The sequence below is a fragment of the Stenella coeruleoalba genome, assembly GCF_951394435.1.
Source record: "Stenella coeruleoalba genome assembly, chromosome: 16".
In the NCBI taxonomy this organism is placed as follows: domain Eukaryota; kingdom Metazoa; phylum Chordata; class Mammalia; order Artiodactyla; family Delphinidae; genus Stenella; species Stenella coeruleoalba.
Genome location: NC_137162.1, coordinates 7825501 through 7850715, shown reverse-complemented (window position 1 = coordinate 7850715; position 25215 = coordinate 7825501). Strand labels below are relative to the sequence as shown.

At 42.9% G+C, this 25215-nt stretch overlaps 1 protein-coding gene across 2 annotated transcripts; it reads right to left on the bottom strand.

Moving 5' to 3' along the window:
- Positions 1 to 454: 454 nt before the first annotated feature.
- Positions 455 to 21127, bottom strand: OAT (ornithine aminotransferase). 2 transcript variants are annotated; one of them, XM_079899739.1, is made up of 11 exons: positions 21062 to 21127; positions 15359 to 15445; positions 13262 to 13486; positions 9695 to 9919; positions 9493 to 9588; positions 6820 to 6947; positions 5536 to 5658; positions 4754 to 4882; positions 3808 to 3921; positions 2876 to 3020; positions 455 to 1504 (listed from the first exon to the last, which is right to left on the bottom strand). In XM_079899739.1, exons 3-11 carry the CDS (start codon positions 13455 to 13457, stop codon positions 1344 to 1346), a joined length of 1317 nt encoding a protein of 438 aa, XP_079755865.1. In that variant the 5' UTR covers positions 13458 to 13486; positions 15359 to 15445; positions 21062 to 21127; the 3' UTR covers positions 455 to 1343. The 2 variants fall into 2 exon arrangements, with proteins under 2 accessions (XP_079755865.1, XP_079755866.1); XM_079899740.1 differs by having other exon boundaries at positions 15359 to 15442; positions 21062 to 21109.
- Positions 21128 to 25215: the final 4088 nt, after the last annotated feature.

Here is a 25215-nt window from a genome sequence, read left to right as displayed (position 1 = left end):
GTTGCAGAGCACGGGCTCTAGACGCTCAGGCTTCAGTAGTTGTGGCATGCGGGCTCAGTAGCTGTGGCTTGCGGGCTCTTGAGCGCAGGCTCAGTAGTTGTGGCGCACGGGCTTAGTTGCTCCGCCGCATGTGGGATCTTCCTGGACCAGGACTCAAACCCGTGTCCCCTGCATTGGCAGGTGGATTCTTAACCACTGCGCCAACCATAAAGAGCAATATTTATGTCCCTGTTTTGACTTCTAACAGGCGGCAAAACAGTTCTCAGAGCTTCCTCAATTTGGCCCGAATAAAATTTTCCGTTTCTTTCTTAGATAGACTGATTAATTTTTTCATCAAAAAGAGAATGACATAAACTTGTGACTACTGACATAGAAAAGCATCCAAAATACTGTTCGGGTAAAAACAAACAAACAGAAACAATACCATGCATAACAAGGATACTTTAATAAAAATGGTAAATACTAGTATACACATGGGGAAAAAGCAGTTATTTTGAAAGCGGAAAAGGTAGTACTAAAAGAGACTTTTTATAATTTGTTTTTCTAGAGATTACCAAAGAAACCAAAATGTTCTTAGAAAACACATGAAATAAATCAGGTAAGAACATTCTCAGAGGGCTTTAAAATGTGAGGTAATTGATAACACCGCAGTAATCATACACTGGTCCCAGCACAGACATTTTAAATATGAGCTTTATTTTAAATTTAAAGAAACACTGAAAATAAACACTTTTTACAAATTATATCAAACACTTAAAACATAAAACATAATCTAGGAATGTTAAACAATAATTCTTTTTTTTTGTAACAATAATTCTTAATTCAAAGTAATGACATTCATAGAATACATCTTGGTGCTAGCCAATATGGAGTTTACTTAAATCTAGTATTTTTTATAAGCTTAACCATTAATCCTTCCTAAAATACAATGACTATGACTCAACTTTATGAGGTTAAGCTAATCTTCTATGCAATACTCTCCTATAACTTTTTCAAATACAATTTATACCAGCGAGGAAATTATTAAAACATATATAAATTATGCTGAGGGGCTTGATTAAAAGGCTGTCTATATAGAGAGATGCATCTCACCTTAGAAAGCGCGCATGCGCACACACACACACACACCCACTCTTAATCGAAAATAAGATGCCAGGACATTCTCTTAGTTATATTACACAGCAAACTGCACGTTTATAAATGTCATTCTATTATGTATGAACTGAAAAACATATATTTTTTTAAAAGCCCTTAACATGGGGGAGTGGAATATGTGCAGAAACTCAGTTTTATGAACTGCCTGTCTCCAGCTGGCTCCCAGGCACCACTGAAAACTGTCACCCTCAGAAAGACAAGATGGTCTTGTTAATGATTTCCACGGCTTCCAGAATCTCATCCTCCTTGATCACAAGTGGAGGTGCAAACCTGATGATATCACCGTGGGTTGGCTTGGCCAGAAGTCCATTATCTCGAAGTCGCAGGCACACCTTCCAAGCATCATAATCTAAAGAAAAACCGTCAAACTTGTATGCTGATCCAAGATAAACGTTTAAACATTCCCTTGCAGCGTGCATGGGCCAGGGCAGCCTGGCAAAACAGAATTCCCAGGACCTAACTCAAGAAATGCAGCTCTGAGTTGCAAGCTTGCTTTGTTCTTACCCTTAAAAATGAAGTTATTTTTCAGCAGTGGTTTGAATGGTATGATTAGACATGGTTTTTGTTAGTTTTTCGTAAGTGAAAAAGACCTAGCAAAAAACTTACATGCTTAGGCAGATGTAATTAATTACACAAGGAACCAATACAAAAAGAACTGGGATATGATACAGATAACTAACTGGCACAGAATAAGCAATACTCAAAACGTAGTGAACACTACACATTCCTAACCTGGATTTGCTTCCTGAGCTGGCACAACTAGACGCTCATCATTTTCACTCTCACGACCCTCAACCCTGGCTGCATCGGAATCCCCGAAAGGGTCGCGGCCAATGTATAGGCCCCACTCCATCAAATCCGTATCTCTGCAGCGAGGCTAGGCTTGGATTAATTGTTAAAAAGCTCCCCGGGTGATTCTAAAATGCACTCAAGGTTAAAATCCCTGTTTTAAAAGGAAGGGATAGGGCAGGAAAATCCAGCAAGGAACGCTTAAGGATTAGAAATGATGTGTTAGACACTAAACACTCAGTTAAGTGGCAGCGGGGGTTGTTTTTATTATCAACATCATCATCATCATTCCTGTTATCACTACTGCTCCTACTACCTCTACTGATACGCAAAGTACGAAAGTGAGTGAGGAAAGGAGAGCGAAGAGGAAATGGGACTACAGAGTGCTCTGTGCAGACTTCCTAACAGAAAATAAACTGAAATCTCCAAGTACTGCATAAATAACCTAAGGCAGAATAACAAATGACTTAAAGAAATGAAAATAGGTGAAATTAGTTATATGTGCCTTCATGTAGGAAAGAGCTATATATTTTTTTTTTTTTTTTGCGGTACGCGGGCATCTCACTGCTGTGGCCTCTCCCGTTGCGGAGCACAGGCTCTGGACGCGCAGGCTCAGCGGCCATGGCTCACGGGCCCAGCCACTCCGCGGCATGTGGGATCCTCCCGGACCGGGGCACGAACCCGTGTCCCCTGAATCGGCAGGCGGACTCTCAACCACTGCGCCACCAGGGGAGCCCGGAAAGAGCTATATTTTTAAGACCATTAATATAAATCAGGTAATAAGAGTATTAGGCAGAGCCTAAAAGACTTGGTCAATAGGAGGCCAGTCAACAGTTTCAAACAGAGGAAACCAACGACCAGATAAAATAGCGAACGTGTTCTGAGCTCTTCCTATAACAGTAATATCTTGTAAAATATTTTGTCTCCGTACCTTTGGTTTCTCTAATAACAATAGCATTTAATAATCCTTTTCCTCTTACAGCCGTTACAATATCAGAAGGTAGCTTCATGAGCTCATTTCTCAAGATGATACCCATTTTCTCTGCATTTTCAGCAAGGTTTTCTTCTTCCAAAACCTATGTTTGAAGAGAAATTACAGAAATATTAAGACTGCCTTTTCTTTTACATTGTTCTTTGGAGGGGAATGCGGACTGTAAGCACAGGAAGAACATGATCAGATACAGACCAGAATAACGTACCTTCCATTGCTACTTTCCAAAGCCTGTACCAGTCTGATTTCTAATCATCTAACATACGCTAGCTCAGACAGACTCTGGCTTTAGTCATAAACCCATAATCAATCTGATTCTGTGACAAAATAAGGATTAAAATTTGTTTAATGCAACTGATATATTTTCTTCTTAGGTGAATAAATCAATGGGACTAAATATACTTTAACTTTTTAACTGCAATAGAGTTCCCTTTGTTTTTTTCCCTAAAAAGTCCATCCTCAGAGATAATAATTTTATGCCTTTTGTAGGCACTTGAGGAATAAGTCTAAAAGCATTCAAATCCACACTTTAACAACAACAAAAACAAAAAGCCACATGTGCGACGCCAGAGGCTTCACAGGCCAGGCCCGGTCACAGAGTGAGAGTTCGATGTGGACAGGCCAGGGCCTACGGGCCAAAAGCCCCAGGAGACTGCAAACTTGGGAAGCCCCTGGAGGATTCCCGTCTACTAGGCCAAGGTTAAATTACTTTTTGAGAATGCCTTGCCCCTAAGCCCTTTCCTCTGCACTTCGTGTTCTGTAATACTCGGCAATCTTATCACATTTCTTATCACACCAGTGAGCTCAAACCTAAAAGGCACTTCAACACTACCTCCAGGACTAGCTACTGTACAGCTGCAACCAGTTTTTACCTCCAGGGCCGCGATGGCCACTCGGCAGCCTAGTGGATTGCCACCATACGTTGAACCATGTTCCCCTGGTTTAATGGTCAGCATTATTTCATCGTCACACAACACTGCGGATACCTGAAAGAGAGAGACTTCAGCGCTGACCAAGTCTTTTCTCAGATGAACTCTTCTTATTCTTACCAGGAACACAAATATTTATGGAGCTGATACTAAATTTGACATAAACTTTCAACCAACAAGTGCTACACATGTGCCGCCTTAACTAGCAGTGACACGCTGAGTGGTGCCCTAGCGCGTTCCAAGCACATCAGGCACACTGCAACGGCACAGAAGAGCACTTCGGAACCGAAAGCTACTTCTGCAGTGATGTAATTTAGAATTCTTCCCACTCTCGAGGTGAAATGCTTTGTTTAACTGTTTAGAAAACAATGTTCTGCGCTATATATTCAGAGCCCTTTAGTCCATACCAATTGTTGGCTCTGAATAGCAAACCCAAGAAAAGAATTACAGTTAAACATTAATTTTTCCAATCTCTACATTAATTGGTCGGTCATGGTTTCAAACAATTAGTAATACTATGTCTCAGAACTATGGGAAAAAAGCATAAAGGTCTACAGGAGTACTTATGGGATAAAATGTTTCCATCCAAAACAAATGCAGCAGAGCAAATTCCAAGGCACACTCAATTCTTCAGTTAAAATAACTAAGTGGGTCACCCCATGGAACTCTGAAATGTTTTTATTACACGTATTCCAGGTGACCTACATAGATATAGATATAGATATAGATACAGATATAGATATAGATACAGATATAGATATAGATACAGATATCACTAAGTTAAACCAAACCATCAGAAAGGCACTACTGTCACAGTCGGCCAATGTAAAAATATCTTAAGGATTCATGAGAATAGGGAAGAGAAAGAGAGGTTGAACATTGGACTTACAGGGTATAAACCGCCAGAAAGTGCCTTTCCTAGAAGGACCATATCAGGTCTGACATTTTCGTGATCAACAGCCAGCCATCTACCAGTTCTGGCCAATCCTGTCTGTACTTCATCAGCAATAAACAGAACCTATTGGAAAACAACAAAACAGCATTAATTATCGTTTTCATTTCCATAGGGAAATAGTGATCTTTATTTTACTCTTCCCTGCACAAATCTGTCATTCTGACATCCCCTCAGATTTGTGCAAACATTTTAATTACCCACACAACTTCAAGAGTGTCCTGTGAAAACCCTGTAGACACACAGTTATTTCTGTGTCAGGCCACTCAGTCCCCAGAGGCCCATTCTGCACTGTTCTACAAAGTGGTAAGGCACTTAGACAAAAGGTTTTGTGGGGGGTTTCTGAACATAACTACTGTCTGGGACTAAATTCCCTTGTTTATTCCACAACATTTATTAGTAAAGAGGGAGAGAGAGCTTAAATTCTGGAGCAAAGGGATACGACAGAGGGTTTGAGAAGGACCAGAGTACAGGCTGCCGGAGCAGAGAGGAAGGAACTGTGGTTAGCACCCAGAAGTCTGCAGCTCTGCCAGGGCCCAGCCAGTAGAAAGTCAGCTTCTTTGCAGCCTGCTGCTAGAAAGTTCTATCACCACTAGAAAGTTCTGCAGCTCTCAGAATGAAGTCTCCCTCTAGTGGAGAGGTGATGTAATCTTTGCATTTATCCTTTCGGCCAAACCCTAAGAGAGGCAGGCAGGTGGGCAGGTGGGCAGGTGGCTGACCTGGTGCTGGGTGCAGAGCTCTCGCACGCCCACAAGGTAGCCTGGATCTGGAACAACAACGCCTGCTTCACCCTGAATTGGTTCCACCATGAACGCGGCAACGTTTGGGTCCTGAAGTGCACGCTACAAAAACAGCATGAAAATGTTTTTAGTAACTTCCTTTCAAACCTATTTGAGAATCTGAAATCACATAATGTGCATATTTTCCCGTTAAGAATAAGTGTGTAAATTAAGTTTTCACACTAACTTATATTCTGACTTCAAAGTGTAACTTTTCTGACTGACATTCAATTACCAAAAGCTCTAAATACCTCAGCTTTAAGCTACTCCATCCTTTATTTTCTAATATATACTTAAATGTACTGTAAATAAAAACGAATGAAGGACTTCCCTGGTGGCACAGTGGTTAAGAATCCGCCTGCCAGTGCAGGGGACACTGCCAATGCAGGGTTCAAGCCCTGGTCCAGGAAGATCCCACATGCCGCGGAGCAATTAAGCCTGTGTGCCACAGCTACTGAGTCTGCACTCTAGAGCCCGTGAGCCACAACTACTGAGCCCGCGTGCCACAACTACTGAAGCCTGTGCACCTAGAGCCCGTGCTCCGCAACAAGAGAAGTCACTGCAATGAGAAGCCCACACACCGCAACGAAGAGTAGCCCCTGCTCACCACAACTAGAGAAAGCCTGCGCGCAGCAACGAAGACCCAACGCAGCCAAAAATAAATAAATAAATTCATAAAATTAAAAAAAAAAAATAATGAAAGTGGCATTTTAAAACGCCATAAAAGGGAATTCCCTGGTGGTCCAGGGGTTAAGACTCTTTGCTTCCACTGCAGGGGGGCACAGGTTTGATCCCTGGTCAGGGAAATAAGATCCCACAAGCCCCACAGCCAAAAAACAAAAAAAATTAAATAGATACATTAAAAGTGTATCTTTTTACTTTACAATTCTTCCACTTCATAATTTTAAAAAGCTGGCTGAATGGCTGAAAACTGACTAATTTTGTCTATTAAAGTAATTAACAGGTAATACCCAAGTTAATACTTATGGAGGAGATAAATCTGAAGTGGTTAGTTGCTTGTCAGGATTAGACCACAGAACCTGGTTTCCCCATGTTGGAAACTTGGAAACTAACTGACCATTACAGAGAACAAGGGTGAATCTTGGCCTAACTTTAATACAACAGATTCTCAATACAATCATATATCTGTTTTTAATTCATACATTCAACAAATTTAAATTCTATTTACTATGAACTAAAGCACCACGATGCTAAATGAAGTACCTCAAGAGCAGGCAGATCATTATATGGAATGATTTCAAAACCCGGCATAAATGGTCCAAAACCATCGTAACTGGTTGGGTCTGTGGAACTGGAGATAGCAGACAATGTTCTACCCCAAAAGTTTCCAGCTAGAAAGAAGAAATAAAGTCATTATTTCAATCAAACCCCCCAATGTAATAAGCACTGTTCCCCCACAAATGCCCTAGGAAGCTTGATTTTCAAAAAAGCAAGGGTTTGCTTTAGAGAGCCTCCAGTGAGCTCATTGGTTTAAACAAAATCTGATAGTAAACACCCTGGTTCATATGACTGAGGTCTGGCCTTGCAGTTACTATTTTAGGCACTTCTCTACTGAGCCTCCGAAGTGTAATATATAGCCCCTAAGGATAGGTATTTGTCTTTTCTTTCAATAATCCCAAGCCCTAACAAGTGAAGCATTCGATGCTTGTGTTTCTAGAGACGGTTTTTCTAGACACATTTATTATAGTGATATGAGAAAGAGACTACCCTTCATAGAGAATTAGCAGTTTTCCTTTTAAAAATCCAACACTACAGGCTAACTATTCAATAGAATGAATTTTAAATTTCATTTGGATAGAATATCCTCAAGCAGTTCGAACACTTTCAATTTGCCTTCCTTGCTGTTATAAGTTGTTATGTGCTAAAAGACATCTGCCTTTGTTCAGGAACAATTTTTACCCATTAATTTATTTCATTAATAATTTGAGGACTGATTAATAATGTCAGGCATGGGGCTTCCCTGGTGGCGCAGTGGTTGGGAGTCCGCCTGCCAATGCAGGAGGCACAGGTTTGAGCCCTGGTCCGGGAGGGTCCCACATGCTGCGGAGCAACTGAGCCCATGCGCCACAACTGCTGAGCCTGCGCTCTGGAGCCCGCGAGCCACAACTGCTGAGCCCGTGTGCCACAACTACTGAAGCCCGTGTGCCCTATAGCCCGTGCTCTGCAACGAGAGAGGCCACCGCAATGAGAAGCCTGCGCACTGCAGTGAAGAGTAGCCCCCGCTCACCGCAACTAGAGAAAGCCCACGCGCAACAACGAAGACCCATTGCAGCCAAAAATAAATATAATTAATTAATTAATTTTAAAAAATAATAATAATGTCAGGCATTGTTCTAGGTGTCAGGCATAGAATGATGATTGGCAAGTTCCCTGCCCTCAAGGAGCTTCTATGCTAATAGAGAAGAAACACCTCAACGTAAACTAGTGAAGCAAATACACAACATAATTTCAATGTGGTTAAACCCAAGGAAGAAAAGAAACAGTAGAATAAGAGAGGCTTGGAGGGTCTCCCACCTGTTGTGTTTTGTTTTTTTTTTTAATATCTTCCCAGCATTTCTGCCAGCTGCAACTCAATTAACCCAGTACTGAATTATTCTAAGTTGGCTTCAAAGCATCCATAAATACCACCCTTGCAAAGCCTCTCTCAGCTACGAGTACTACGAATAATCCCCACTTGACTTGTCCGCAAGCAACAGCGTATTGATTCTGCCCAGACTTAAGACAAAACGCACACTAGACCATAAGCCTATTTGCTCTCCTGCATCGGCCTCAGGAGTCTCACGCCCCGCAGCTTACCCTGCAATATAAGGGACGTGCACTGGGGCCAGTCTTCTGTCTCCCCCCACTGACTCTGTCTCCCCCCACTGACTTACCAGCTTCTTTCAACACCTGGGTGAAACACCTTTGCACCCTGTGCTAATGTGAGAGAGACTGGACACAGTCTGTAAGAACGAAATCACCAGAAATGCCATTTTTGTTTGCAAGAGACGGTTTTGTTGTCCTACAACTAAGGTACAAGATTGCAAAATGGCAGACCACAGAGCTGTGCAGAGACTTCGGAAACAGGAATTTGTCACCCCCACCCCCAAACACCAGCTACAGCTGGCCATTAGATGAACTCTGGATTCTGTTATATTATGGGGTTTATAATTTAACTGCATGTGTCCACAAGGCAAAATATTTAATGATTTCAACCATCACAAAAATGAATCTTGACCATGTGCAGTGACAAACTTACCCATACTTTATGTTTTAAAAAATTAAAATCAGAGCTTTAAAAAAAAAGTCAGAACCTATCTATTGACCATCATTATCAAGATCCCCAAAGTCAGTCTATATGGATAATCTGGATTAACTGTTGGTCTCCCCAGTCAGGATTCAAGTCATTCCTCTCAACCATTCACAGAAATATCCCCAGGGCAACTCCAGCCCTCCTCTTCCAGCAGCTTCTAATGACATGATACGGTAATCCTCAAATACTAAGATTCAATCACCGGATCATACCTAAGACACGGTCCCACCTGAACACAATCCAACGTCAACAACCTCACAAAAAAGTGCTCCATCGGCAAGACCGTCTAATTAACCAGAAAACCGCTATGAAAAAAGTCAGATAAGCAGATGGGAAACAAGTCATATAGTCACTCATTTTAGGGAGGGAGGAGTAGGGAGTTATTTCGGAGAGAAAAATCCCACATATGAAGAAATACTTGGAAATAAACCGAAGAAAAGGAAATCCTTCCCTTTTTATGAAACATTCAACAATTAACATACGACACGTGAGGCAAACACATCTGAACTATTTCATCAGTAAATTAAAATGGTAACTGATACTGTACGTTTCGATCACAGCAGTTAATGGTGAATCTCACATACCTGCAAAAACAATCTTTGCTTTGTATTTCGGGATCCCCTTCACAGTATATCCCCATCTACGAGCAAGTTTGCAAGCAGTCTCTCCAGCCTCCACTCCTACCAAAAGAGAACATCTCTCAGTTTTAAAAGATGTTTTAAACTATCAGAAAATTATAAGATTTTCTCAGCTATTTAACAAAAAAAAAAAAAGGAAGTATTTTACCTGTATTCATAGGAAGAACTTTGTGGTAGTTGAAAAGTTTAGTAACATACTCTTCGTATTCACCGAGCACGTTATTGTAGAAGGCCCTGGATGTTAAGGTCAATTTGTCCGCCTGACTTTTCAAAGCATTCACAATCTTTGGATGACAATGCCCTTGGTTGACAGCACTGTAGGCACTCAGAAAGTCAAAATATTTTCTGCCTTCTAAATCCCATACATAAATACCTAAAATATATAAGGAAAATAACTCTAGAAAAAATCACCACATTACATAAAGTTCAAAGACTAAGACTGCTAGCCAGGGACTTCCCTGGATGTCCAGTGGTTAAGACTCTGCACTTCCACTGCAGGGGGCACGGGTTAGATTCCTGGTCTGGGAACAAAAAAAAAAAAAAAAAAGACTAAGACTGCTAGCCAGCCCTCTGAATACCTACATATGAACCTTTAGTTAACACAGAATTGTGGTTAAGGCATGTTTTAGCTCAAGCATAATAAACCTTGGTTTATAAGGAATTATATTTTATCTGTCCAGCTTCAAATTACACATTTAACAAAAACAGCATAACAATGAACTCCCCTGGTGGCACAGTGGTTAAGACTCCGAGCTCCCAATGCAGGGGGCCAGGGCTCAATCCCTGGTCAGGGAACTTGATCCCACACGCATGCCACAATTAAGAGTTCCCATGCCACAACTAAATAAGCCCGTGAGCTGCAACTAAGGAGCCCGCCTGCCGCAACAAAGACCCAGCGCAACCAAATAAATTAATTAAATAAATAAATATAAAAACAAAAAAAACCCGCATAACAAGAAGAGATTTTATTAACTCTGGAGTGAAACCTTTATTCCTGGAAAACTGGAACCTTGATTCCTGGAAAACTGAAGTTTGGAATTTAAAGCTGGAATTTAAAGGAAGAAGTTATGCATAACATAAAAATCAACTGGTTGACTGTAAAAACCAACAGAATGGGAAAAAATATTTCCAAACCATATATCTATCTAATAAGGATCTAGTAACCAGAGCTCCTACAACTCAACAAGACATACAACCCAATTAAAAAATGGGCAAAGAACTGGAATGGACATTTCTCCAAAGAAGATATACAAATGACCAACAAGCACATGAAAAGATGCTGAATATCATTAGTCATTCGAGAAATGCAAACCAAAACCACAATGATAGCATTTTACGCCCACTAGGATGGTTATTTTCTTAAAAAGGAAAACGAGAATTGACAAGGATGTGGAGAAATTGAAACTCTCATATATCACTAGCTGGAATGTAAATGGTGCAAGAGCTGCTGAAAACAGCTTGGTGGTTCCTCAACAAGTTAAACATAAACTACCATATGACCCAGCAATCCCACTCCTAGGAAGAAGGGGAAGAAAAAAGAAGTGGAAAACAGGTGTTCAAACAGAAATGTGTACACCAATGCTCACAGTAGCAGTATTCGAAATAGCCAAAAGGTGGAAATAACCCAAACTTTCATCAACTGATGAATGGACAAACATGTGGCGTATCCATAAAATGAATAAATTCAACCATAAATAGCAATGAAGTACTAACGCATGCTACAACATGGATAAACCTTGAAAACATTGTGCTCAGTGAAAGAAGCCAGACACAAGAGGTCACATGTTGTCTGATTCCATTCATATGAAATATCCAGAACAGGCAAATCTGTAGAAACAGAGAATGGGTTAGTAGCTGCCAGGTTCTAGGGGAAGGAAGGAATGGGGAGTGACTGTTTAATGTGTATGGGGCTTCCTTTTGGGATAATAAAAAAACTTCCAGAACGAGCTAGAGGTGATAGTTGTACAACATTGTACATGTACTTAATGCCACTGAACTGCATGGTTAAAATGGCAAATTTTATGTCATGTACATTTTACAACAATTTTTTTAAGTTGATCATAGACATTAAAATGTATTAGGGGCTTAACACCTAATTTTTACCATGTACCTAACATACTGTGGTAGGTGCTTTTGTCCCTTATCTCATCAAAAAACCCCTATGAGTGTTACCATCCCTATAGTACAGAGTAGATGCTTAGATTATAACTAGCCCCAGCTGGCACACATGCAACCAGGACTCGAACCCAGGCAGTCAGAGTCTAGAGTGCACTCTGCTGCTGTAAGTAAAGAATACTTTTGCAAACCAAACCGCTTCCAATTTTGTAATATATAAACCTAGATTTTCATTTGTTCAGAAGGAGCTTTATCTACACTACAGTACTGGTCCCAAATAAAAAATACAGGCAAATGACTAAAATGTTTAATACTCTTATGCACCATCTTCTGGCCAAAAGCTAAGTAATAAACTTTGGCTTTATTTGGCTATGGCTGTTATTTCAAAATGTGGATTAAATCACCATTTGGCAACAATCAGTAATCATTTATTCAGAATGATTAAGAATCATTAAGAATAAGAATAAGAATCATTAATGGATGCTAAAAGTGGGAGCAAAAATTTGATGAGTAACAGGATATTTGCAGTCTCAAATCATGTCTCCACAAGACATTTAAAAGGGAAAAATAGAACTTTACAATGGAGAAGCCTGGCAGACACTACCTTACCAGTTAACCCCAAATTGAGGTTTATACGAAAAATTATTGGCCTGTACTCTTCAAAAATACCAAGGTCAAGAAGACAAAGACTGAGGAATGGTTCTGGATTAGACTAAACAGACCTGAAAACTGAATGCAACCCATGAGCTGAGATTTTCTTTTGCTACTCAGGACACAAGTGAAATGCGGATCAGGGCTGTAGATTAGAGAATAGTGCTGTGCCAATGTTAATTTCCTGATTTTGATACTTACACTTTGTTATGTAAGAAAAAGTCCTTGTATTTCAGGAAAGGCACACTAAGTATTTAGGGGTAAGGAGGCATCATGTCTGCAACTTCCTCTCAAACAAGTTCAAGAAAAAAAATGTATTGTGTATGTGGGTCTGGAGAGAAAAAGAAGATTAAGCAAATGTGGTAAAACGGTTAGCGCTTGGGAAATCTGGGTGAAGAGTAAAAGAAAAATTTAGATACTACTGTTGCAGCCTTTTTTTTTTTTTTTTTTTTTTGCGTTATGTGGGCCTCTCACTGTTGTGGCCTCTCCCGTTGCGGAGCACAGGCTCCGGACACGCAGGCTCAGCGGCCATAGCTCACGGGCCCAGCCGCTCTGCGGCATGTGGGATCCTCCTGGACCGGGGCATGAACCCGTGTCCCCTGCATCGGCAGGCGGACTCTCAACCATTGCGCCACCAGGGAAGCCCCTGTTGCAGCTTTTAAGTTTAAAATTATGCCAAAATAAAAGTTAAAGGAAAAAATGACAGCAATATTACAGTACTTTATTTATGTATCGTACATTCCCTCCTGGCAAGGTCCATCACGACTTTGTAGTCCCCACAGTACCTAACACAGCAAGCAACAGACACTCAAAAATGTTGAATTAATCATATCTGCAATATAGAAATTAAATGCATCTGGAAAAATGTATAGTGAGAAAATATAAAAGCAACTTTTACAAAAATGTAAAGCAAGTAAAAGGGGTGGGGGTGGGAAGGGTTGGAACATACCTTTCCCTCTCTCCAGGGCTACAGGTAAAGGGTGGTAGTTGTGGGCACCATATTTAGATTCCCGTTCAAAAATGTAATCAGAGGATGGAGGGCCTTGGACTGTTTTTTTAGTTGCAACAGATGTAGCAGAAGCCACTGAAGAATGAAATCCACGAAGGACAGCAACAGTCTGCAAACGTGCTAGTTTGGAAAACATGATGTTCTTCAAGTAGGAATATCACCAACCTGTCCAAAGAAAAGAGAAGGCGTAGAGAATAAGAACCTTCCCAGAGCAGACAAATGTCAACTCATGAACTATATGTTCAACATTTACCAAAGAATCAGAAAAATAAAGAGAGAACTAAGGTGATAACTGTAAATGGAAAGTAACCTTTAAAAATTGTATTTAGGGCTTCCCTGGTGGCACAGTGGTTGAGAGTCTGCCTGCCAATGCAGGGGACATGGGTTCGTGCCCCGGTCTGGGAGGATCCCACATGCCGCGGAGCGGCTGGGCCCGTGAGCCATGACCGCCGAGCCTGCGCGTCCGGAGCCTGTGCTCCGCAACGGGAGAGGCCACAACGGTGAGAGGCCCGCGTACCGGAAAAAAAAAAATTGTATTTAAATTTTTAATTAAAAAACTAACACAAAATGAAAAAACAAAAAAGTGAACTAAGACAACCTCTGCCTTTGGGGAGCTTGAAGGCCAACAAAGGGAACAAGTATATGAACATTGACATTTAAACCCCAACAAGTGGGATGTGCACAAAGTGCTCCGGGCTAGAAGTCTAAGAGAACAGCAAGAAGAATAAAAAGCAGAAGGGCTTTTACTTTTCACGAACACCCTTCAGTACCACCTGACGGTCTCTGAGGCAGTCAAGCAAGGCTGAACAGCATAGGGCCTAAAGAGCTGAACAACCATTCAAAAGGTATTTATGCGGGGGTGTAAGACTCTCAGCCGGATCACAGATTAGAGCCAAGGGGAAGAGACCAAATCAGAGAAGCCGGGTGCCCAGGGGGTAGTCATGGGGGAGGCGAAAGAGGGACTGAGAACTACTTTGCATATCTACTTGGCCCTTGTGTAAAGAGTGAGGAAATTAGGGAAGAATTTGGTTTCTACAAAGATAACAGGGACCATCCTAAAGCAAAAACAATAGGGGTGGGGAGGAAAAAGTGATTTCTTGGGGGATGGGAAAGGCTTTTTAAGTTTAAAGACAGAAACTACAAAAGGTAAAAATCAGTTATTTAGCCACAATTATCTAAAACTTCTATAGGTCAAAATTATCATAAACAAGCGTGAAAGGTAAAAAGATGGGGAAAAAAGTTTTTTCATTTATAACAAATAGCCTTTGAAGAGATTTTACAGTAAGTAAAACAGACCAAAAACAAAACAAAACATATGAGATGAAAAGGTACAACTCCCAAGAGAAACCGTCTACTCTGCTAGGATGGCTGTTTCTATAAAATTAATCCCCAGAAAAAAACTGCACCACAAAAGCAACTACTTAAATGAGGAAAAGGCAATTAGGAGCTAGAGAACATCAAACTGTTGGTACAGTGAGCTAAAAAGTTTAGTAATAAATCCTAAATATCACTGAGCTAACTGGCATTTATTCAAATCTATTTATATATTACTTCAGCTTCATAGCTTCTCTCATCCCACCAGCACCGGCCCTAGAACCAGCCCTCACCACAGTGCTTCCCACTGCTGCATAACCATTAACGGTCAAGATTAAGCCATGAAGTACAGACTGAGCCACAGGAAAAACTAAGAATAACAAGGAAATTGGGGAAAATACAGAGCAATCATGTCAGCAGGGAGGGGAATGTTTCTTAAAGATACATTCAAGATGAGTGGAAAGTTGCCAAACACTAGGCATACTTCATATGTCTGTACTTATTGTTTAAAAAGACTAGTTAAACTCATATTTCAACGGATCTCTATTAATGACACGTCAGACCACGCAATATCTCCCAGCACTCAGTCTGAGCTGCCCAATTAGCAAAACCTAATACCTGGAGTTTGGCTTACTTCCCTTTCAACTTGGCACTACCCAGTAAATCCAGTATGTTCAGGAATCCGCTACACAAAATCCAGCACTCTGGTTTGCCAAGACTCACCAGCTAACCCTTCTTCACACAGCTCAGATTAGAATACAGATTTTCAGCCCGAGATCCAGGGACGGTCTTCAGGGGGTCCAATAACTACTGAAATAAAATGCAGAATTATATGAGTAAGTACATTTTTTGAAGGGGAAGGTTCCTAATTTCCACCAGATTTTACTTCAAAGAATTACATATTAACAACAAAAAAGTTACGTAAGAATCATTACACTGGAGATAGCCGCTAGCAAAAATGCCAAAATTCTAGTTACACTACACAGAACTTCCCCAAAATACAAAGTCTAAAACATTGATTTTAACTCTACTTCTTGAGACTCAGTTAGAATTAATGCTCTGTTTGACCAACTGAAAAGTCAAAACAACACATTAATTTTTGCCTTGATCAAATTAGCAATAATACACAGAGCTACTTAGATATACTTTAAACTGAAACACTTTCTTAAAAGAACTGTAACCATAATAAGAGCCTTAGAAATGTTTGTGCTCTAAGACCACTAATTTCACTCTCAAGATTCTATCCTAAAGAAACACTCAGGAACGTAGCAAAACATTCATAAATAAAAGATGTTCAATTATATGAGAATGGCTCAACATAATCACATACATAATATATTGTCATTTAACATCATTAGTTTTCAATGACATGGAGAGATGTTTTAGGATATGTTTAAGTGAAGAAAATAAAATCATGTTCAACTCTACAAAAAATACTATACACAAGGAAGTTCACTGTGGTTATCCTTCTACTGTTCTGTATTTTCCATGTTTCCTAATGATCAAGAATTACATTTATAATCACACAACATTGTAAATCAACTATATTCAATAAAAAAGAATCATATTTATTATCAGAAAAAGTTATTAAAAATGAAACTGAAGGTCTGCCCAGGTTGTCACATTAGACAAAGGGAAAGCTTAGCAACAAGGAAAACCAAAGTAGGAGAAAAAGAGTTTTGAGAAGCTTTGAGAAAACAGATTGTGAAGGTGGCCAAAACAGCTCAGCTGGGAGTAGTTAAAAGAAAGGCATAAATCACTACCCCTGGAAGTGCAGCCTGGATGGATTACAGCAATTAGGTCTTAAAAGTCGTCTTGGGCTTCCCTGGTGGCGCAGTGGTTGGGAGTCCCCCTGCCGGTGCAGGGGACGCGGGTTCGTTCCCCTGCCCGGGAAGGTCCCATATGCCGTGGAGTGGCTGGGCCCGTGAGCCATGGCCGCTGAGCCTTCACGTCTGGAGTCTGTGCTCCGCAACGGGAGAGGCCACAGCAGTGAGAGGCCCGCGTATCGCAAAAAAACAAAACAACAACAACAAAAAAACTCGTCTCTTTCTAGGGGGCAGGGTCAAATTCTAAAATAAAAACTATTCTCTATGATTTTGCTATCAGGGTCTACAGCTCTGTGACTTCATTAGAATCTGGCAGAGAGGCACTAAAAAAATTTTTTTTAATTAAAAAAGAGAGAGGTATTAAAAATATACTAAAAACTCTCTAAACAGCATCTTCTAAGTTAATTAACAGGTTGACACAATATGGTGAGTGAAAGGAATCTTTGAAATTATCTAAATTCAACATTTTCATTTTACACACTTCCTCAGCTCATTCACAAAAGAAATGGGACAACATATCCATTTATATGCTGAGTTCAGGCAGTCTTATTAAAATATAACTACAGTGTGGACTTCCCTGGTGGCGCAATGGCTGAGAATCCACCTGCCAATGCAGGGGACACAGGTTCGAGCCCTGGTCCGGGAGGATCCCACATGCCGCGGAGCGGAGCCACTGGGCCCGTGCGCCACAACTACTGAGCCTGCGCTCTAGAGCCCGCGAGCCACAACTACCGAGCCTGCGCACCACAGCTACTGGGCCTGCACTCTAGAGCTCATGAGCCACAACTGCTGCGCCCATGTGCCACAGCTACTGAAGCCCGCATGCCTGGAGCCCGTGCTCTGCAACAAGAGAAGCCACCGTAAAGAGAAGAATGCGTACAGCATAGAAGAGTAGCCCCCACTCGTTGCAACTAGAGAAAGCCCGCGCAGAGCAACGAAGACCCAACGCAGCCAGAAATAAAATAAATTAAAAATATACATATATAACTACAACTTACTAACAAAAGAGTAACATCCAAAACATTACTAATACTCGTGCTTAATTAAGGTTTTTAAGGTGAACTCTGAATATTTAATTCGAGGGGTCCTGTGGTCCGATCCATCAGATGCACTAGGGCCCTGTAGGCACATTTCTATTCAAAAACCTTCTGGGTTCAAGTTACTGTGCCTGGCACAACACAAGAAATACTAGAACAGAATTAAGGAGGGCTTAAACCAGCCAACTTCAACAACTTTCCCTTCCAGAAAGGCCTGGAAAACCAGGAGAGGAGAGCGTAAGCTCCTCAGCGTTTGGAGACTAGGATGTAAATTCTAGCTGAGGCTATTAAGAGTAACTATTTGGATGATTTTGTCAATTTTTTTTTTAGCTTCAATGTCCCCATTTGCAAAATGAAGTTGAAGCCATTCAAGGCCATTACTGAGGATTAAATGAGATTGTTTTAAAGCACCAAACTTAGCACAAAATAGTCACTCAGTTAGTTCCCTCTTAAATTCATAAGGGAATTAGCCAAGTTCTGCAATATAAAAAAAAAAAAAACAGGGTTTCTTTTTTAAACTGCAGCTTTTGTTCTTCTAAAAATTTTTTTCTATTGAAAAAAAAATTAGAAACACAAGAAAATGACCTGCAGTTCCATATTTAGGAGGTAACCATTAACTTTTAACTTTTTTCTATGCATAAATACTATACACATTAGCTTTTCACCCTTCCCTAGGGAATTTACCACATTAGACCTTCTGAAGGCTCCCAGGACCCTTGCACAGATTTTTGTCACAGGTCCTAACACTTCAGGACTCTTGTTTTCACACCTGTCCCCTTACTAGAATCCTACTAGGCTCCTTAAAAGGACAGTAACCCTGTCTTAAAATTCACTTTGCATCCCCAGAACCTAGCCCACGTTTGGGGATTCCTTGTCTGTCACATAAACAAGGTCATTCCTAAACAGACTTAGGACTTGCGAAGGAGTCAAGGCAGTGACAAATAGCAAGGCCATCCAGAGAGATGATTAAATCACCCACTCCTAACAGACAGAGCTGAGTCTAACTCTAACAGGAGGCTAGCATGATGTCAACAAGAATGATCTTTCCATCAAGAGTTCACTTCCGTAAAAAAAAAAAAAAAAAAAAAAAAAGAGTTCACTTCATTAGATCATTTCACTCCAGGCTGTGCATTTAACTTAGGCCCACACTCAGGTCCTGGAGAAGAGGACAAATTGTTATTGACAGCAAAAATTTTAACACTAAATGTTTTCAGTAATACAATTAACAAGGTCCTTCTTCAAGCTACTATTGGCCAATCTAATCCATCCTATCTATACTAGAACATACCTAAAATAGAATTCCATAAAACGCTGCATTTTGAAGAGTTAATTTAGCATACACTTATGAAATACTATTTTTTAAAATCACTCTAAAAGAAAAACCAGCATTAAATTCATCAAAAAGCCACTTAAAATATTCCACTTGAGGAATAAATTTGGTTTTACTACATCTGTCAAATATTTACCTTTCTTGAGGCAACCATTCAAAAGTACAGTCTTTTTTGGAAAGTTCTGCCAACAAAAGTTTTTTGGCCTTTTTTTTTTTTTTTTTTTTTTTTTACATAATCTGGCTCAAAGTCAGCTCAAGTGCGCCACTGGCAAACACCTGAAGCATTACTACTGAAAAAGGATTGGTTCCATTAGATCATTCCCTCCACACACCTCCAAAATCCACTCACCACTTTTTTTAAATGTAGATTTCACCCATCCCCAGGAACTCAGGAAAGGGCATAAAATATGCCCACAAGTAACTGTAATAAAGGCAGAGAGTGGGGGTGGTAATACAGTCTCTTTGAGGAAAAAAAAGTCTTTTCAAGAATTTTTACCATTCAAAGTTATACTGGGTCTGGGACTTCCCTGGTGGCGCAGTGGTTAAGAATCCGCCTGCCGATGCAGAGGACACGGGTTCACTCCCTGGTCCGGGAAGATCCCACTTGCCGCGGAGCAACTAAGCCTGTGCGCCACAGCTACTGAGCCTGTATTCTAGAGCCTGCATGCCACAACTACTGAAGCCCGCGCACCTAGAGCCCGTGCTCTGCAACAAGAGAAGCCACCGAAATGAGAAGCCTGCACACCACAATGAAGAGTAGCCCCTGCTCGCCGCAACTGGAGAAAGCCGGCGTGCAGCAACAAAGACCCAATGCAGCCAAAAACAAATAAATAACTTTTTTTTTAAGTTATACTGGGTTTTTTGGGGAGCAGACTCAAAACTTATCTTGAACACCATGGAAAAACTGCAAACCCAAAACAATAAGCTTTATTGTTTAAATCTTGTCCTTATTAAAAGATTTTACTTTCCTACTTGGATCTTTTTCATAGTCAGGAACTAGATTCTCTGAAGACGGTACCAGGATATTTTAATGAAAGAAGTCTATTGTTTCTTTCAGATGAGTAAGATGAAGGATTTGGATTACATACCTAAAGAACAGCTCCAAATTCAAATTGAGAGAACTAGTTTACCTACAGAAACTCTTAGAAATCCGAAGATTTAGAATTGAGAACCTGGAGTTTAGTAATTTATTAAAGCCACTTCATTCCAAAGTCACTCCTCCGTCTTTTCCGCCTTAATTTATCACCTTATCAAAGAGGTAAAACTGAACACCAAGAAGAGATACAGTGACAAAGGGAGGAGGCTGTGGGTCACCGAGCACAAGTGTCCCAATGAAATCAACCAGAATTTATTCATGCTCAGCACTGTTGGCAAACAAACTCGAGGGAGGAAGTGTTCGTGCTGAAAGCCCTGTTGACCCCAATCCCCTGATACCATGTAATTAAACCTGCACTTACTGTAAGGTAAGGCTCTACTTCTGACTTTTTTATTTGGACAAAGGCTGGAAGGGAAAAGAAGATAGGTTGGGGGAGGGGAGAGATGAGCAGGTAGGCTGCAGGGCCAAGGAGCTGCCCGGAAGGACTCGGACCCAGTCTCGATAGTCGGCGCCGCCCCCGGAGGCAAAAATTCACCATTTACTGAGCAGTTCCGCGTGTCCAGAATGCGCTCTCCTGGCCGACGTCAGGAACCCAGTGTGTTCGCGGGGCCCACGGCCCCGGTCCCACGCGCCGGCGCCCTAAAGGCTTCCTCCCCGGAAACCCGGACGCGCCCGAGAGGCTCAGGGTCGAGGCGCAGAGACCCCGGGGCCCCTGCGGCCGCGGCACGGGTTCGTGGACTGCGGGCCGGGAGGGCAGAGCGCCCGCCCCCATGGGCCGCGCGCCGAGGGGCCGGCCCGGCTCCGCCTGCTCGGGCAGGCGGAGGTGCCACATCCACAGCCTCTCTCCTTCTGCCTCCCTCGCCCGATGCTCCCTGCCGGGATGCGCCGCGCCCCTGCCCGCCCGGATTGCGTGCGGGCCGGCTGCTCTCCGACCCCCGGTATCCCGGTGCCCACCGCCGGCAGCGCAAACCCGCTGCGGAGGCGGAGCCTGCCTGCCGGTCAAGGCCCAGCACGCCTCCTCAGCCGGCTGCCCCCGAACCCGGGACCGGAGCCGCCCACGCCAGCCCCCCGACCCGCCGCGGCCCGAGGCGCCGGGGACCCACCCCAGCCCCGGCCCCGCGGCGCCTGCGCGGATACCTGGCGGCACCTCGGAAGCCAGCCCGAGACATGCGGCGTCAACTGAGCAACTGCGGGACGGCAACGCGTCACAGATCTTAAGATGAAGCTTCTGCCCCGCCCCCGGGACGCCCTCGCTTCCCATTGGCTAGCGGCGGAGGGCTGAGCACCAATCGCCGTGGGCCCGCCCTCCGCCCCGCCGCTGCGCATCCCAGACTCCGACTGGAAGCGCAGGTTCGAGCCCCTCCCGCGCCTTCAGGGCCGAGCTGTTCCGGTCCGCCATCGGTTCACTGCGTTTGGGCGCCTGCCTAGCCAGTGCTTTTCCTTCGGTCGCTCACTGCCCTCCCTTTGTTGGCGGGAAAACAAGGTCCGAAGGGATGAAACGTTGGTTGGGCCCCCGCCTCGCGGGGCTGGACGGCAGGCTGGACTTCCAGCCCTGCGTTCCCCGGCCGTGCTCACAGGCCTTTGCCTCGCCGAGCCTTACGTGTGTGCGGTGCCAGCCCATCCCGGCCCCAGGCAAAGTCGCGCCCACCATGTCCTTGAACCCTGGTGTGCTGTAGTGCTGTTGCGCTTCTGAAGCCATCTGCGTAAGTCATCACTGCAGTGGAAAATGCACTGTCCACCTCCTCGTGGTTGCTGGCAGGTACTGAAATGATGGCAACACACTGTAAGTTTGTCTGCGGCGCCCTCCACAACCCGTTAGAAACGCAGAACTGAGAATGGATAGGCCAGGATAAACTCATTTTAGAATTATGAGAGAGGGCGTCCCTGGTGGCGCGGTGTTTAAGAATCGCCTGCCAATGCAAGGGACATGGGTTCAAACCCTGGTCAGGGAAGATCCCACCTACCTCGTAACAACTAAGCCCATATACCACAACTACTGAGCCTGTGCTCAAGAGCCCGTGCTCCACAGCAAGAGAAGCCACAGCAATGAGAAGTCCGTGGGCACCGCAACAAAGAGGAGCCCCTGCTTGCCTGAAGACCCAATGCAGCCAAAAATAAATAAATTTATTTTTTTTAAAGAATCGTAAGAGACCTGGACACCATGAAGTCTACACCATTAAAAAAATTTTTTAACTTTATTTATTTAAAATTTATTTTTTTATCTATTTATTTTTGGCTGTGTTGGGTCTTCGCTGCCGCTCGTGGACTTTCTCTAGTTGCAGCGAGCACACAGGCTTCTCATTGTGGTGGCTTCTCTTGTTGTGGAGCACGGGCTCTAAGCGGGTGGGCTTCAGTAGTTGTGGCACGTGGGCTCAGTAGTTGTGGCTTGTGGGCTCTACAGTGCAGGCTCAATAGTTGTGGCGCATGGGCTGAGTTGCTCCGCGGCATGTGGGATCTTCCTGGACCAGGGCTCGAACCCGTGTCCTCTGCATTGGCAGATGGATTCTTAACCACTGCGCCACCTGGGAAGCCCCAGTCTACAGCATTTTTGTTAAATATTGGAAACAGAGCTGGGAGTGAGAAAACGACTTACCCAGGGTTATCCCACAGGTGAGGGGCAGCCCAGTCCTGTGTGCCACCCCCCTTCTCTGAGGGTGATCACAGACAGCTGCAGGGACAGAACTGCACATCAGCACCGTGTTCCATAAGACCGCCCTGATCAGTCAGGGTCCCAACTGGAAACAGGTGGCACACTCCAAAATGGAAAATTGAGGTGTATTTGTTACAGGAATTATTTAAGTGTAAACCACAAGAGGTAGAGAAGTAACCCGGGGCTAGTGCACCAGGGAAGACCATTGTCAACCCTAGGCTTAAAGGGAGCTGTTTTCAGAACCCAAAGACAAAAAGAAAGGAGAGGCCACCTGCCTGGGCAATGGTCATCAGTGACCTCCAGGAACGGGAGCTGGGGTGAGGAAGATCCTGACCTCCCATCTCCTGCCAGGGTTCTCTATGGACTGAGCCCATTAGGAAGCCAGAGACCTAAGGAGCCCTATGAGGGCAGTCCCTGCAGGGCAGCCTCCTGGGACGCAGGCAGGGTAGGGAAGGGTGGGGAGTAGATGGGGTAGGAGGACAAATGGAACTCATTCAACACAGAACCAGCTAAGATAAGCCTTAGCCAAGTAGAAAGGAAAGTCAAAGCTATACGGTAAGGGCTGGAAAATGTGTGGGCACAAGGCCAAGCTATAAACATCAGAGCCCATGTCTACAGATGTCTAGAGCAACACACCAAAAGGGATTCAGTCCTCTGTGGCTCCATCTGCCTTAGACCAAGGTCAGTTATTCTGATTGTTATGGCCATGCCTTCTCTAGAGCGCATTGAGAGTAGGACTTTGCCTTTTGGTTTGTTGATGTGCCTCCATAACCCTGAATACAACGTGATTAATTTCTTGGAAGTTAGGTCCTTGCGCTCACAGGATCAGAGAGGAATTGTTTCTCCATGGTCCTGCCTGACAAATCTGGGCAGGTGTGTCAAGCCAAGCCCAGCTCTTGGAACACTTACAGAGAGCCCAGGAATCCCCAGTTTGGCCTTGGCAAGTAGGAACAGGTGCTTCTGAATTCATGAAGGGGACATGACACCCAAGATCTGAGTAACATCAAAATGTGTTGCAATGCCTTTTGGACTTACAGATAAGGTGCTCTTTAACTAAAACCTTTTCATAGGCCAGAAACTGCTTAGAATGTCTGGGTTTTATCTCTTCTCTCTTATCAGAAAAACAGAGGTACAGACAGCATGAAATACTTTATGGTTTTTCTAGCTGGTTGAAAAATAACTAGCAGTTGTTTTTCAGCTTAATGTGCCCTTGGAGACCTAGACTTGAAAGCAGCTTGTTTTCAAACAAGAAACAGAGCTGCTCTGTTTGTATGCATTTTATTTATAGTCTAGAAACACGTAAAGACAGAGCATACATTACAAAGATTGTTGAGCCTCTGAAACTACTTATAGATTCAAGTTATTAATTATATGGGAACAATAAAACTGGATGATATAAAGACTGACCCTATCACAGATATCCAACACCTAAATTAGTTTATTTAGTTCATTCAACAAATGTTCCTTGAGTGCCTACATGCCTGACCCCGCAAGGGGTTTCACATCAGGCAAGAGTATGTGGGTCTCTTTAGGAGGAGGGAGAAGTTCAGGAAATGCTCCTTCAACAGGTATGAACTGAAGTCTTGCAACTTGGACCGTCTGAAAAACTGCAACTACACAAAAAAGGAAAGAATTCATTTTCTTATACAGGCAACTCTCAATTATTCAGTGACCAGAAAAGCAATTTATGGATTATGCCAGCCTCTTGCTTTCCATCACTTCCTCTATTGCCCAATTTGTTTTTACTTGTCATTAGCATAGCCTAAGTGTAGGTGGACTTGAAATGATTAAAAAGGAAAATCCACACTGATGGTCAAGGAGAAAGTCTTGTAATGAGACTCAGAAGATGTTTGGTGATTTTTACCCAGCAGAAGAAACATTTTTCCCCAGATTATATTCACCCTAAAAGATGTCTTCCAACAGAAGACTTGGCAATATACATAGCTCATGCCTCCTGCTGTTGCTGCACTGAGCCAAGGCAGGCATTTAAATCTGGAGGAGAGGGACTTCCCCGGCGGTCCAGTGGTTAAGACTTCCCCTTCCAGTGCAGAGGGTGCGGGTTCGATTCCTGGTCAGGGAGCTAAGATTCCACATGCCTCACAGCCAAAAACCCAAAACATAAAACAGAAGCAATATTGTAACAAATTCAATAAAGACTTTCAAAATGGTCCACAACAACAACAACAACAAAAATCTTAAAAAAAAAATCTGGAGGAGAGTAAACCTCCTTACCTCCAGAATGGCAGGGAGCTGGCAGGAGCAGGGTAAGCAAAATAGTGAGAAAAGTTAAAGAAGGATATACCTGGTAAATGTTCTGAACTTAAATCTGAACTGGGGACAATAGGCAGAGATTCAGAAATTGTGCAGTTAAAATACTGGTTCTGCTACGAGGATATGCCTGCTAGGGGCACTTATTTTCTCTTGTCCATAGCTGAATTCCACCTAAAACCTCCAGCTGCAGTTTCTATCTATCCCCACATGATACCTTCCCTGACTCCCCAGGTTAAAAGAGTCCCCCCTCACCCTCAGCACTGCCTGTCCACCTGTCACAGAGCTGCCTGCAGTCATTGTTTGACTACTGTATATTTCTAGCTCTGTCTATGTCTTATCTTCCCACCCAGACTATAAATTCTTTTTTTTT

Excerpts from the sequence above, each read along its gene's own strand:
- OAT (XM_079899739.1), bottom strand. The coding sequence starts at position 13,457 with ATGTTTTCCAAACTAGCACGTTTGCAGACTGTTGCTGTCCTTCGTGGA. Across the intron at positions 3,021-3,807 it reads TGGCCATCGCGGCCCTGGAG|GTTTTGGAAGAAGAAAACCT; the intron begins GTAAAAACTGGT and ends CTTCAAACATAG. Across the intron at positions 1,505-2,875 it reads TGTTATTAGAGAAACCAAAG|ATTATGATGCTTGGAAGGTG; the intron begins GTACGGAGACAA and ends GTTTTTCTTTAG.